The 15,495-nt window shown below is 33.9% G+C and overlaps 1 protein-coding gene across 50 annotated transcripts in view; it reads left to right on the plus strand.

Moving 5' to 3' along the window:
• Positions 1 to 15,495, plus strand: part of RIMS1 (regulating synaptic membrane exocytosis 1) — a 471,964-nt gene that overhangs the window by 391,197 nt on the left and 65,272 nt on the right. For 37 of the 50 annotated variants that reach the window (XM_072735185.1, XM_072735168.1, XM_072735203.1 and 34 more), the window contains one exon: positions 13,195 to 13,430. The exons of the other annotated variants lie outside the window; for them this stretch is intronic. In XM_072735185.1, coding sequence (XP_072591286.1) covers positions 13,195 to 13,430 — 236 coding nt within the window. The remainder of the gene's footprint in view (positions 1 to 13,194; positions 13,431 to 15,495) is intronic. 50 annotated transcript variants of the gene reach the window in all.

Raw genomic sequence — 15,495 nt, forward strand, 5'->3', positions numbered from 1 at the left:
TATTTATTTATTTATTTATTTATGATAGTCACAGAGAGAGAGAGAGAGAGGCAGAGACACAGGTGGAGGGAGAAGCAGGCTTCATGCACCGGGAGCCTGATGTGGGATTCGATCCCGGGTCTCCAGGATCGCGCCCTGGGCCAAAGGCAGGCGCCAAACCGCTGCGCCACCCAGGGATCCCACTTAATTAGTATTTGAACAGAGTAATTATATTCTTCCCACCCCATTATCCACCTGGTTCCCAAATCAAAAACCTGGAAGCCACCCTTATTTTTAACTCTTCCCCCATCCTCATTCTAATGCATTGTTCCTCAATTTTATCATTATCAACCCCCTCTTAGATGTTATTTTCCTAATTGTCCTTCTCACGTGACATTTTAATATCGTAGATAACATTGTATCTGTTTATGTGCTGTGGCTCTTTAGAGGACCACAGCCATTGTGTTATCTAAGAAGGGTTACCCCTCTTACCTCTACCAAGAACCAGTTATTACCCTTTGGAAGTATATCACTCCCATTGAGATTGCATACTGAAATGAGTCATCAAAACTCATTGATTTTACTCCCTAAAAAGAATTCTATGATCTTACACTGAAGATTACAGAAAACAGAGGTTTTTATTCCTCTCTAATTGTCAGCTGAAAACTACCCACATTTTTAAAGAAAGAAACGAAAAACCTCATCCAGCATGAACCTAGGAGACAACCATATCTTTAAATCATAAATCATAGAAAACAACTTCCAAATTCAGTGAAATCTGGACTCAAATGAGGAGAAACATCAAGAGTAGATGCTGACTTATTTGCCTATTGAATAGAATGTAGAGCTCTCTAAAGTCAATGGCACAACATTGGAAAGCCCCATCAAAAAAATTCCCATCTAGACTCTGTGAGAACTAGAGACAGTTTTAGCGCTGGAAAACACAGAAACAGTGTTTTATGCCTTGAGTAGCAGATGATACCAACTCAGAGGGGAAGCCTCCAAGTTGGCTATTGCAGAGAGACTGCTGAGGGTATGTAGAGGGACTGATATGGCAGAAGCTATTTGGTGTCGTTTGCAGAGAAATAAATTGCTACAGCACAATTATAATACTTAAAACTTCATGGCTAATCTTGTGGAGATTTTGAAAGCATCACTGGTCTACCATTATTCAAGAACAGTAAGAAGACACAGTCCTTCCAGTTTCAGGCATAACAATATAGTTTGTATCAGACTAACCTTCCCACCTCTAAACCAACAAACACAAACAAGCAAATGTTTGAGGGTATTTGGATGGAACAAAACAGGCAGAAATTTGAAGAAATTCAATTTTTGAAAAAAGAGAAGAGGGACGCCTACATGGCTCAGTAGCTGAGCGGCTGGCTGCCTTTGGCTCAGGGCATGATCCAGTCCCACATCAGGGTCCCCATAGGGAGCCTACCTCTCCCTCTGCCTGTGTCTCTGCCTTTCTCTCTGTGTCTCTCATGAATAAATACATTCTTTAAAAAAGAAAGGAAGGAAAGAAGAAATAAAGAAAGTGAAGTAAATGCCAAAGTTAACCCAGCTTTCTCTGAAGGTACTTTCTGATTTAGTGACCTGAGATAATAGAGCCTAAGCAGAAAGCAGCAGTCTTACTGGACTGAGGAGAGGGATCACAGGTCAGGAATTGATAAAGGAAAGGAGCTGGAAACTGTGCCTGAGGGGCACCAAACTTTGCTACAGGTTTCCATAATTTGTTGACTCCTGAAGTGAGCATACACAGGAAAAGACTCCCAAGAAACCAAACAAAAAGCGTGGCTAGAAGATTAAAGGAAGGATTGAAGAAAGATTCCAATGAGTGCCCAGTGCTGGGGAGACACATCACCCTCAAGGTCCACAGTCAGAGGGGTTTGAAAAATACTTTAGTTTCTTGGACAAAGTCCAGAAGGACTAAACTCTGGGGATACGCATTACACTATACAAGTAATGGCAAAGCTTTTGGGTCAGTTCTGAATAGGAATGAGATGATTTCTCTCTGCCTACCAAAAGAAAATTTTACCCTGATTTTTTTTTTTAAATTTTTATTTATTTATGATAGTCACACAGAGAGAGAGAGATTGAGAGGCAGAGACACAGGCAGAGGGAGAAGCAGGCTCCATGCACCGGGAGCCCGACGTGGGATTCGATCCCGGGTCTCCAGGATCGCGCCCTGGGCCAAAGGCAGGCGCCAAACCGCTGCGCCACCCAGGGATCCCAAATTTTACCCTGATTAAAGGAAAATAAGAGAGCAAACATCCACAGTGGCTGGCATCTAATTAAAATTTATAAGGCATGATTTAAAAAATTAGATTAATAAAAAAGGACCAATTGACCAAAAATCAATAATAGAGTTTTCATATAGGGTCTTTAAAATATTCATGATTAATATGTTCCAGAAAACAAAGGATGTTGGGTGTTTTCTGCTGAGACCTGGAACCCATTCTAAAAAGTTAAATGGCAATTCTAAAACTAAAAGATACAAACAAAAATTTAATAGGTCAGTTTAATGGGATATTAGAAGCAGTAGAATAGAGAATTCTTGAGCTGGTCAATGGAACGTGTATAAATTGAAGGACAAAGAGAAAACAAGGAAATAAATTGGAGGAGAACATATGAGATATGTGGGCATAATGAGAAGGTCTAATCCCTATATATAGTTTGGATCCCAGAAGAAGAGGAAATGGCAGAAACAGTACTTGAATACCAAAGTACTAGCCGAGAGTTTTCCAAAACTGATGAAATACGTCAAATTATGAATCCAAAAACCTATAAAAGAATCCACAGGATGTAAAAAGAAAAAAAATCTACCAATATCATGATCATAGTACTGAAAACTGAAGAAAAAAACATTTCTTAAAAGAATCTCAGGGTAAAGAGATGTGACGTTCAGCAAGACAATGATAAAATTGGCTGAAATTTCAACAGATACATAAAAAGCCAAAAAGCAATGGAATGACCAAAAGAAAGAATGTTGTAGGGGAAAAAAAAACAAAACAAAAATATCTTCCAGCCTAAAATTTTATGCTTAGTAAATATTACCTAGCAAAGAATATCCTACAGCAAATGAAGGAAGGAAGGAATACAACAGGTAGAAGAATTCATCACCAGTAGACCTGTACTCCACATTGAAGGAAAATTCCCCTAGTGGGAAGCACTAAATTTGAGGAAAAAATGAACACTGGGAAGAGTTAATAATGATAACAATATTTTGTCATAGTTAAAACATATGTAGAAGGGGGTGCCTGAATGGCTCAGTCAATTAAGCGTATGACTCTTGAGTTCAGCTCAAGTCATAATCTAGGGTTGTGAGATTAAGCAACACTTACTATCACTATTTACATTGGGCATGGAACCTGCTTAAGATTCTCCCTCCCCCTCTTCCTTTACCCCTCCCCTACCACTCATGTGCACTTTCTCTCTCTAAAACAAAAAAATGTAGAAGTAAAATATATAACACCTACATAAAAGGTGGAAAGGGTGTAAATGGAATCAAGCCATGCTAAAGTTTTCGCATTCTTTTGAAAGCAATAAAATGTTTAATTTAAGGAAGTTTTTAATAAGTCAAAGTATGTATTATGTATTTTTTAATCCTGAAGGTATCCATTAATAACTAATAGAAGAATACATAATTCAGATGCTAATATGTAGAAAAAGAGACCAAATTAATCTAGGCAGAAATGGAGAAGTAAAAGAACACGATGATTAAAAATAAGTGGCAAGTGATAGGGTCAATTCCAGCTATTTCATTAATTACATCAAAAGTAAATGGACTAAATACATATAACCAATGTCATGAAATGAGAAAAGGGAGATACCAGTGTAGGATACACAAATATTTAAATGGTTTAAACAATTGTATGCCAGTAAGTTTTACAGTTCAGATCAGGGTTAGCCAAAACTATGACCAACAAACCAAATCCGGCCCTATTTTTGTGAATAAAGGTTTATTGGAATACATCATTTCCTGATATATTATCCGTGGCTCTTTATCCACCATAATAGTAGAGTAATTGCAACAGAAACAATCTGGCCTGCAAAGCCTAAAATATTTACTATCTGGCCCTTTACAAAATAAGTTTGCCTAACCCTGACTCAGATGAAATGTACAAATTTCTTAGAAAGCACAACTTACTAAAAATGACATAAAAAGAATAAAAACTTTGAAGAGTCCTGTGTCTATTTTTTAATGCTTCTGAAATTATTTTAATATTCCTCACAAAGAAAACTCCTCACCCATGCAGATTCACTGATAAATTATTCCAAATATTTAAGGAATGAATGCTCTCAGGCATATAGCAATTTCTCTAGAGAATAAAAAGTAAAAGTAAAAATACTTCCTAAATCTTTTTGTGAGGCCAGCCTATCCTTGATAACTTTGATAAGGACATTAGAAGACAGGAAAATCACAAACCAAAATCTCTCATAAAACTTCAGCAAATTGAATCCAGATAGATTTTGAAAGAATGAAAATACATTATGACAAAATTTTTTGTTCCATAATGCAAAATTTGTTTTACATTTTCCATATATAATTAATTGCAGAATGAAAGAAATTATATGATTGTCTCAATAGATAAAGGGAAAAAAGCATGTGATAAAATTCAGCACATACATTTGATAAAATATCTTAGCAAACTAAGAACTTTCTTAAGACAATAAAAATTATCTACAGTAACCCTACAGCAAGTATTTTATTTCATAGTGAAAAACTGAACACTTTTGCCCCAATTTCATAGGCCATTCTCACAACTTCTATCAAACATTATTCACATGGCCCTAGCCAGTGTTGGACCCGGCAGTATAGCAATATAGCAGTAAAAAATAAGTTAATAAAAGCTATAAAGATTGCAAATGAAGAATTTAAAATGTCATTATTCATAGTTTTTATGATTCTTCATATAAAAAACCCAAAATAATCTATAAAACAACTATTAGAATCAATAAATGAACTTAGTATAGTCACTGGATACAATGTCAAAATACAAAAATTTATTGTATTTTTATGTACTAGCAACAAACTTTAGGAAATTAAATTTATAAAATACCATTAGTATAATATAATCAGAAACTAGAAATACCTAGGAATAAGTCTGTTACCTAAGAATATGCTAACAAAAGGTATGTACATCCTCAATACCAAAAACTACTTATAGCCTCATGCATGTGTATGTGTATACGAATGAAATTCAGCAAGAATTACACAGAGGTAATTATTCTGAACGACTGGCATTTTTGAAGAGATTGAAAAGAGTGATTTAACTTGAGTGCATCCCTCAGTTCTAACTGATGCTTATTCAGGTAGATCCACTAGACATGGTCAGGAGATATTTGATGCCATTTGGTTGTCATTCATCAGCCCTGTATTTTAACTACTGAAAATTTTGAGATAGATGCCTGGGAATTGTTTCTTAATATTGATCAGCAAGTTTCTGTTTGATTTCAATTTGTGGTTAGTAACTTCCATATTGATCCAAATAATTTGGGTTGACTTTTAGTATTTTTGTTAACAGAATTATGAATTTATTTATATTACAGCCATCTTTTAATATGCCTTATATTACTGGCCCCTTTTCAGGTTTACCACAGAATCTTGTTAGACCTCCAGATTCTTTTGGCATGTTGAATATTTAGAAAGTGATTATAATTTACCAATCTTTTTTAAGAAATTCTTGTTTAAAATGAGTTTCTAAATTGGCTATTATCATAATTTCATGGTTTTCACTTATTTATACTTTGCCATATATGAAATTGGTATATATTTTACAATTGATGGCATGCCATAGTTTTGTTACCATTTTTCTTTCTTAAGAATACATAAAATAATAATGTATTTTAATATTGATGACATCTTTGATTTGATAAAATGCATATAGATTATCATACCGTCTTTGCCATTTTATGGTAAATTATATCCCACTAAGTAATCTACGTTATTTACAGTGTGAGCCAAAGCAGTCATCACTACCAGACATCATTTGCTGTACCTATCACTATGAGATCTCTAAAATTCTGCTAAGTTCAGGATACAGACTTTTTTTTTTATTATCCGTAGTTCTAGGATCCTGTGAGCCATAAAACAGATACTAGACCAATTTCCTTTGCAGGCTTTGTAGGTATTGGTTCTATATATAAAGTAGAACTCTTGTTCCTTAATGGTCAGCTTGCCACTTCTAATTAAATGAAAGTTGCTCTCAACTAAATATTCTAAGATCAATTCATCATTTTAACAGAAAATCAAATTCTAATCTTGTATTAATGTAACTTTTAGTAAATAACTCACAGACTTTTCTTAGTATATTATGAATATTTACATTAATTGGAGCCAGTTTGTCAAAGTTTTTTTTTTTTTTTGCCCTTCAGACTTACTGTTTACAGCTACCATAAAACAGGGTAAATAGCTCACCTTTCCTCAGACCTTCTACAATTTAATGTATCTGCTCAAGTTCTGTCTTTTACTATCTTCATTCACATTCCAGGTATTTTACTCTAAGAAGTTATTTCCTTCTTTTCCTTTGATAAATAAAAACACATCTATTGTCTTGAATATGTATCCACATATTTTAAAGTACATGCCACTTTTGTTCCTAGTGTAGAACCAACTGTCAATATAACTACAACTTTTAACCTAAGCTACTATTTCATAGAGAAAACTCAGAGGTAGGTAATTGAGCACAACAGACTGTCATATGCAAGTAATTTAGCATACCAGCAAGTTACAGAGCACACATGACAAAGCACCCTACACCCACAATATCCCTTAGATATATTGTTTAAGGGGCAGAAATGAAGATAAACTTTATCAAAGGCAAAGCTACTGTATATCATATGAAAATTAAATGTACATATATATATCTCCTTGGTTATTAACCAAGTTTTATATTCTAACTTAGAAATTATCTATATTCTTATTATCCAGAATCTCTTATTCAGAGATTTTTTATTAATTAATGAATTTTTTAATACTAATTCTAAATCTTAAAATTCACTAATCACTTGGAAATTTTGCTTAAGCTGACACTCCAACTTTATTCTTATTGATAACAGAGTTTTATCAGAATTACAATTCAATTTATTATTACATAATTTTACATTTTTCATAATCTTAAGCATTATTACTATGTTAGCATTCCCATTAAGTAAAACCAGTTTAGGAATTCCAGATTAATCTGGCTGCCCATGCGAAAACCAATCTGTCTTGGAAAACCAATCTAAGTCTAAGTCTTTCATTTTCTAAAAAAGAAAATGAAATTTTGTGCTCATATCATATACCATGCTGGTAAAATCTGTAAGAAGACAAAACTTTAAGTTGAGATATAATTCACATACTACAAAGTTCATCCTATGGAATTATAAAATCTAGAAGTTTTTAATGTAGTCACAATTGGATGTGCAACTATCACAACTGTCTAATTCCACAATATATTTATCATCCCCCAGAAGAAGCCCATTTAGTGGTCACTTCGCATTCTCCCCCTTTTAGCATTTGGTGACCACTTATCTGCATTTGTCTCTATGAATTTGACTCTAGGACATTCCATTAAAATGGAATCACACAATAAGTAGCCTTTTGTATCTAGCTTCTTTCATGTAATATGATGTTTTTAACTTAATCCATGTTTATAACAGCACTTCATTCCTTTTTATGTTTGATAATTCTCCATTGTATGGATATACCACATTTTGTTTCTCCATTCATCAGTTTATGAGCATTTGGGTTGTCCTTTTTTTCAGTGTTAAGAATGACGTCGATATGAATATTCATATGTGAGTTTTCATGTAGATATGTGTTTTAAATTTTCTTCAGTGTGTACCAAGGCATGGAATTGCTGGGCCATATGGTAACTATGTTTAACTTTTGAATGGAATTACTGAATCATTCGATAACTTTGAGTTTAATTTAACTATGTCTAAGTTTAATGAAACTGCCAGACTTTTCCAAAGCAGTAGTATTTTACTTCCCCATCAGCAATGTATGAGGGTTCCAGTTTCTTCAGATTCTCATCAACACTTGTTAGTGTCTCCTTTTTATTATAGCTATCCTAGTGTGTATGAACTGGCATCTCATCATGGTTTTTATAAGGCTGTTTTTAAGCCAAATTTATCAAACTAGTTTGATATCTCAAAGGATTAGCTTTGATTATGGGCTTAAATTCTTCTATTAAAATTCTTCTGAGTTAGCAATTCCTTGAGAATTTTTTTTTCTTAAGAGGCTAGCATATTCAAAGTATTTGATTTTCAGTTTCTTTTTTCCTCTAGAGATTCTTTAGTTACCCATATTAGAATTATGTAGGTACTTACTCATCTATACAGTTCAGTCAGAACAGGAGTTCTATTAAATTTAAGATAACTTTGGATCTAATATCTATCTGCCTGGACAGCTATTCCCAGGGTACATAGAAAGTAAAAGATTTTTATTATCAATTAAAAAGACTGTTTTTAAGAATACAAAGAGAAGTAGCAACCTTTGTTTTCCCACTTAGCCAAAGGGCCAAAATTAACACCGAAATCTAAGCCTGGACTTTAAAGAGCAGTTCTTATTTCAGTATGCATAAGACATTTTCATAAGTTATGTGAACTTTTAGTAACAAGCTAACAGACATGTAAAAAAGGCTAACAAACCCAATTTTGGGGGGTTTTGCCATCCAACTTATAATATATCCTGATATCTGTCATCCAACAGATTTGATTCCATGAATGGATTTCCTATTATTGGTGCCATTAGTGAAATTGTATTATTAGTCACAAGCAAGCAAAATACGAGCCAATTTACAAAGAACCAGAAACAAACAAACAAAACAAAGAAATACAGAAAACCAGAGTCTGAATAAAGGAAGCAGGACTAAAAGTCATGTTCTGTTGCCACTTGTTTAAAGGCAACCTTTAAGGAGTACAGGAGGTGCCCTGCTCCAGCAACATAGTTTAATTGGATGCAGCAGGGGGTCCATTTGGGCATTTTGATGGGACTCCTCAACACTACCAAAACCTTATTCTCAAAATCAAAACACAGTAATAAGAAAAAGAGGTAGCAAATGTTGAAGTTTTAACTCATTAGTGAGAAAACCAACAGGATGATAGATTCCAAAGATGATCCAAGAAACTCAGGTACTTATGTATACACATATATAGTCATTGAAAAAATAGATGAATGGTGAATAAGATTATGAATTTAGATTCAAAACTGGGTAATATTCTCTAGGTCAGTAAAACTGTAACCTTTGGAGTTACCTCATCTTCTAAATAGTAATCATTTGCTCCTTATCAGTTTTCTTCAAGTTAATATCTAGCTTTACAGAGTTGCAAAATCTTTGAACCATAATTATTATAGGAGTAAATAGACAAAAATTTTGCACATTCCTCTAGAGAGTCACATGACCCTTCAGTGGGCTTGTTAGATAATACATCAACCATTAGAAAATAAGGCAACTATTTTATTTGGTCTAAAATCCACATTAGATTTCTTTATAGGGGGAAATTATTACTCTGAGCAATTGGGAGAATGGGTATCTTTAATGTGATAAGAAAGATAAGTTCTATAGAGCAGTTTTTCAGTTAGGTGGAGCATGTTATTTTTGAGAAACATATCCAAACAGGAATGTCAGTTAACAGCTGACTATATAAATCTCGAGTTCAGGACTGAGTACAAGTGAAGAAAAAACAATTGGAATTTGCAGCAATGGTTAATATGTAAAGCCTGAGAGAGGAGACACCTGGGGAGTTAGTGTCATAAGGAAGAATATAGGCCAGAGGGCTGAGCACTGAAGAACCGCAGTATTTGGTGACAAAGAGGATAAAGGTCTTCTTGTCAATGAGGTAGGAAAATAATGAGAATAAAGTGTTTCATGATCAGTAAAATCAAATGTCTTGTCACATACATGATTTATTGAGAGGTCAAAAAGGTAAGGACTGTGCAATGATAGGACTACCATGTGGAGTCATTGGTGACTTTAATAAAAAAGGCAGCTTTGGTGAAGTAGTAGGGGCAGAGCCTGATTTAAATTAGTTCAAGATAGAGTAGGAAGACAGAACATACAGACAACTGCATGAGAAGATTTTTTAGCAAAAAAGCCAGTAGCCAGAGGGAGGGGGGTATCAAAGAAGAAAGGTGGGGGTTTTGTTTATTTATTTTTAAAGATGGGTTATATCCTAGTCCATTTGTATACCAACATCACTTTTTTTTTTTTACTTCCTACTCAAATTTTCAGTTCATTCAGCAGTAGGAAGGGCACTGTGGCAAATCTAGTGATGCATAAGGTGCATGCTGGTATAAAATGTAAGAATCCTAATATAACCAAAAGAAAACAGAAAACAAAGGACTGGGAAACGAGAGTCATAACACTAAACAGGCTCTGAGGAGCTTTATAAAGCAGAAAACCTTAAAGTATCCTGAAGGATTCAGGCACTAAATGAAACTAAGTAACGGGAATAGTTTACTAGGCAATGGAAGTGAAACAAATAAAAGGATACAAAATAGGGGAATAGAAAGCATATTTGCAGTAAAATGGTAACCTTCACATGAATTAAATTAACCTGATTAGAACCCAGAAACCTCTCCCCTCAATTAGGTAAACAGAATTGAAAATGCCTTAACATATTCTTGTTGAACACTATGATATTCCATATTCTTTAGGAAGCTGTGTACAGTTGTCATATCATATAAGAATGCTTTTAAAATTCTAAATATTGTATTTTTTGAGGAAAAACTATATCATTTATTCACAAAACTAATTTTAACATAAATTCTTAACTCCATAAGTGGTAATCACTATACAGATTTCCCTAATTTTTTTTAGAAGTTTTGTCATTGGTTTGCATTGGTGATATAGTGATGAGCATAGCTGCCTTCCAGAATTTTTTCAACATAGTAGAACATTTCATTGCTGTGATTAAATGCCCATGAAAAAACAATTTTGAATCTTCCTGGCTCATCTTGAATACAGTTTCATGACAGAAATATTATTGATGACATTTCCCTATACTTCTAAATTTTTCTGTAGCCTAAAGAACATCGTCAAATATTTTACAATAGTATTTTTATGAACTAGCTTTTAAAATACAAATTGAGAGTTGTAATAGAATTCCATTTTCAGGATCCCTGGGTGGCGCAGCGGTTTAGCGCCTGCCTTTGGCCCAGGGCGCGATCCTGGAGACCCGGGATCGAATCCCACGTCAGGCTCCCGGTGCATGGAGCCTGCTTCTCCCTCTGCCTGTGTCTCTGCCCCTCTCTCTCTCTCTCTCTGTGACTATCATAAATAAATAAAAATTAAAAAAAAAAAAAAAAAGAATTCCATTTTCATGGAAATAATGGGGAAACAAAAGGTACATGTTAGTTTATCCAGACTTCACTATTAAGGTAAGAATAAAATCATCAGAAAAGAAATTTTCAATAACTCCTTCAAGGAGTGTGCTAAAAAGATTGATGAGAGGTGGAAAAACTACTGACTTCTCAATCACAAGTGTTTGATTGAAGATGGACATGATGACTACAAAACTGACCAAATTGTGACATTGCTTCATATCCTCCAGCAAAAAGTCTGCAAGCAAAATAGTAGAAAAAGCAGGTAGTAAGAGTAAGCTTAAGGAGACGTGGCAGATTCAGATCATGCATTGAAATAAATTGGTGAGGACACAGAAGAAGTTTACTGTAATATTTATCATGAAAGAAGGTCCCCTGGAGTTGGGAATACAAACCCCACAAGAATCAATTTTGGACTAGCTATAGGTAATACTGTCCTCAATAATGTTTTGAAATAGAGTTTGCATAAAGCACATAGCATAACTAAGTGGCTTTAAAAGCTTTGAGTTAATGAAAAGCTGATTAAATTGAAAGGGTACAAGTATTAATATTATTAATGATATAGACCAAGTAATTCAGCTAGGGATTAAAAATGATTCCTATCAAATAGGGGTCTCATTTTTTCAATTCAATTCATGGAAGGATCCTAAGGATCCAACAGTCTTGTTTCTTTTCCATAACTTCTAAGCCTTCCACAATCTCATTCTCCCATTCTTCTGAATTCATCCCATATCAGTTTTCCTTTCTACTGAAACACTCATTATATATTTAACCACAAATACATTACATGATCCCAAATATTTGTTTTATCATTTCTAATCATATTAGGATTTATCCCAACGTGAGTATTAAATGTCATCACTGTTAAAAGTTGCTGTTTTAATGTATTTTGTACTTCAAAACAAGAAATAGAAAATCAAGATCGTGGTGAGGGTCATGTAAGTCAATTTTTGCAGATATTTTAAGAAAACATAAAATAAAGAGGGCCATTTCAGATATATCAAACCAGGTCTTCACTAGACCAAAAGAGGGCAATCTACATGGATAATATAACTGCATATGCAGCGTAACTTAAAACATATGAAGAATCCTAACATCCGTGGCTCCCAACTTGCCTGCCTTAGCTCTCTACCCAACTCACAGACATACATTTACTTTAGCAAGTAGAGGCGATTTTTTTTTCCCACCAAACTTCCAGGGTGCCTGAAATTCTCAACAGTAATTTTTTTCATTTAGGAAAGAAGTATAGTAATTTATTCAGGTAAATTAGTATAATCTGGAAACATAGACAAGCAAGTTATAATAAGCAAGGGGAAAAAAAGAACATCTCAATCTGAGCATATGAGTTTGAAACACTGACAGAGACAAAGGAAGTGGAATTTGGAAGAGATGCAACATGAAGGGATAAGGAAGAAAGAGGGAAATGTGATTCTTTTTGCCTCATTAGTAGTCTGTCTTAGACTCATTAAGCCTCAGATTGTAAAAGAGATATCTGTTAGTTGGAACTAGAACAGATGTTTTCATTTTTTAAGCCTTGAATGGCAAATCCAGAGTATCCATTTTTAATAATACTTTTTTCTGAGGAATGTATATGAACTTGTTTTATTGATTTAAATATTTTTGTTTTTCTCTGAAAGTAACACAGTAACTCTAAAATTAGTAACATTTTCCTCCTTGTGGATAACATTGTTTGCATTTCTTTTTACTCTAAGTTTAAGATTCCTATGTCAAAATACTATTGTTTTAAGCTATGTCTAGTAAATCCTAGCTATAAGCCTACTACTCAACTGACTTTTCCTGCTAAAAATTTGCCTGGATTATTTCAAAATTCATTAGATTTAGAGCTTCAGTTATGCTGACCTGTAATTTATGGATGCATATATGTTTTTACTTTGTAAATATAGTTCATTTACCCCTAAAATGCAAGGCAGACGGATGGGGACTTCAGGAAGAGCCATCACGAAGAGCACCAGTGTGAGTGGGGAGATGTACACACTGGAGCATAATGATGGCAGTCAGTCCGACACGGCTGTGGGTACAGTTGGAGCAGGTGGAAAGAAAAGGAGATCCAGCCTGAGTGCCAAAGTGGTTGCCATAGTATCTAGAAGGAGTAGAAGCACATCTCAACTAAGCCAAACAGGTGAGTGAAGTAAATTCAACTTAGACACCTCAAATTCTTGATGGAGAGACAAAAGTGGATCCTCGTGCTATGGCTTGTGAGTGATTGTAGAGTGTACTGATTCTTTGCAAAAGGAAATTTATTTTTCTGTCTCTGAAAATCTGTCACATGTGTGTTTATTTTTTTCTGTACAGCTGTCTAACAAGGTATCATTTGTCAATCTATAAAGTGGTCAGATATTTTCCATAAGTTAAAAAAAGAAATAAAGTCATGTCTATAAATATGCAAGGAAATGCAAAGAACTATTAAAGATCCAAATTGATTTATATGCAAGAAAAGCAACAGGATTCTCCTTTTCAAAATGTTCCATGATATAATTACCTATGATTTAGGCTCTATCTATATTTTTTATAGAAAAGAAGGTCAGTTGTGCAACTTGAAATATAGTCTTCAAGGTACTGTATGAATATAATTATTGAACTGTGATTGTTATATTTTCAGTGAAAGTTAAAAACCCAGCAGTTATTTTTACTTTAGGAAAATGGGTCAGTGGATTCGTGCAAAGAATAATGTCTTAATGCAAATTTGAGTTTCAGATATTTTCTACAGCTTATAAATCTTAAAAGCTTTATGTCCTCAAGGTATATAGAAAAAAGCAAACACAGAAAGGAGGATGGTTATTTCTATACTACAAAATTTTTTTCAGTTGCCCAAAATTATATAATATTTATTAGACATTATTAGATAATTCAGTACTATGCTCAGTACTATGGAAAACTAAAGGTAAGTGAAATAATGAATTGATTTAAACTGTCAGTACTTGTTTCTCTTGTTATAACCATTGGTTCCGTATTTCTGTTCCTTAACAGCAAAAGTCTTGTAACAAAATTTACTTTTGTTACTTTCATGAAATTGTTTTAAAAAAACTTTCATGAAATTGTTTTCATAGTTAACTTGGCATCCTGGAGAGTACCTATTTTAAAATGTGCATTCTAGTGGACCTACTTACAAATAAATTAAAGGTAGGATATTAAACCATTGAAAAACTGAACTAGAGTGCACAGCTATTTAAACAGAGGTTTGTCTTTCTGAAAAACATAGAATGAACCTAGATTAGCTAGTCTCTGTGATGGATCTGCCTCTGTGCCATCCAACTAAGATGAGATGTTCATTGGGAAGGAGAATTTTTTATTTTCCTAGTGTCAGACTTCTTCCTAAAGAGTAGGAGGCATTTTTCCTTTGTATTTGATTTGTCTTATTTTTGATGGTGATGCTTCTTGGTTTTTGGTATTGATGTAATGATAGTTTACAGTGTGGATAAGGATTTCACCACCAGATTTCAAAATCCTTCATCACTTAGATGAAATGGAAATGTTCTTTGATGAACCAGTCTTTCCTATGTGAGAGGCTGCAGGTTTAGCGAGCAGGTATCTTCTTTCCCTAACTATTCATAGTCTCTCTTCTTTTATTTTTCCCCTATAGTTAGTTCCCTCTCTATCACTCACTAGTTAAGTATAATTATAGTTTCTTAGACTAAAACACAACAATAATTTTATATAGAATCTATACTTGTTACACAACTTTATAGGTAATAGGTTCGATGAAACACTTAGACTCTGCTTTATTAATTTAAATTTTATTCCATTTATGGTCATTGTTTAATTTCAAATAATATTTACCTTCCCAAAAGGTTGCATTGTTAATAACTTCCATGGAATGCCTACTCTAGGGGATTAGGTTGCAGTGTAAGGAAGCGGAAAAAGATATCGGGTTACAAAGCCAAGCTAACAAAATAATTCTATACCAAAATGACTCAGTGAATCAACTTTGACTTTATTTCTGTAGGACTTAGTTTGCTTATATAATGGGTGGGTTGGACTAGATGTCCTTGTTTGAACTTTTCAGGTATAAAATTTTATGTCTCTTTTTCTATATCATAATTTTACCTGTTATTTGATACTCTCGATCTTTCTAAAGCACATGACAAATAGTAACAAACCTCAATTGTCATGCCTCTTTGTTTCAGTGCATGCTGTGGTTTTTTGCCCTGTTCTGTCTTCTAGAAGTGATATGGAGAGGAAAACAG

The sequence above is a fragment of the Vulpes vulpes genome, chromosome 1 (genome assembly GCF_048418805.1).
Source record: "Vulpes vulpes isolate BD-2025 chromosome 1, VulVul3, whole genome shotgun sequence".
NCBI lineage: Eukaryota > Metazoa > Chordata > Mammalia > Carnivora > Canidae > Vulpes > Vulpes vulpes.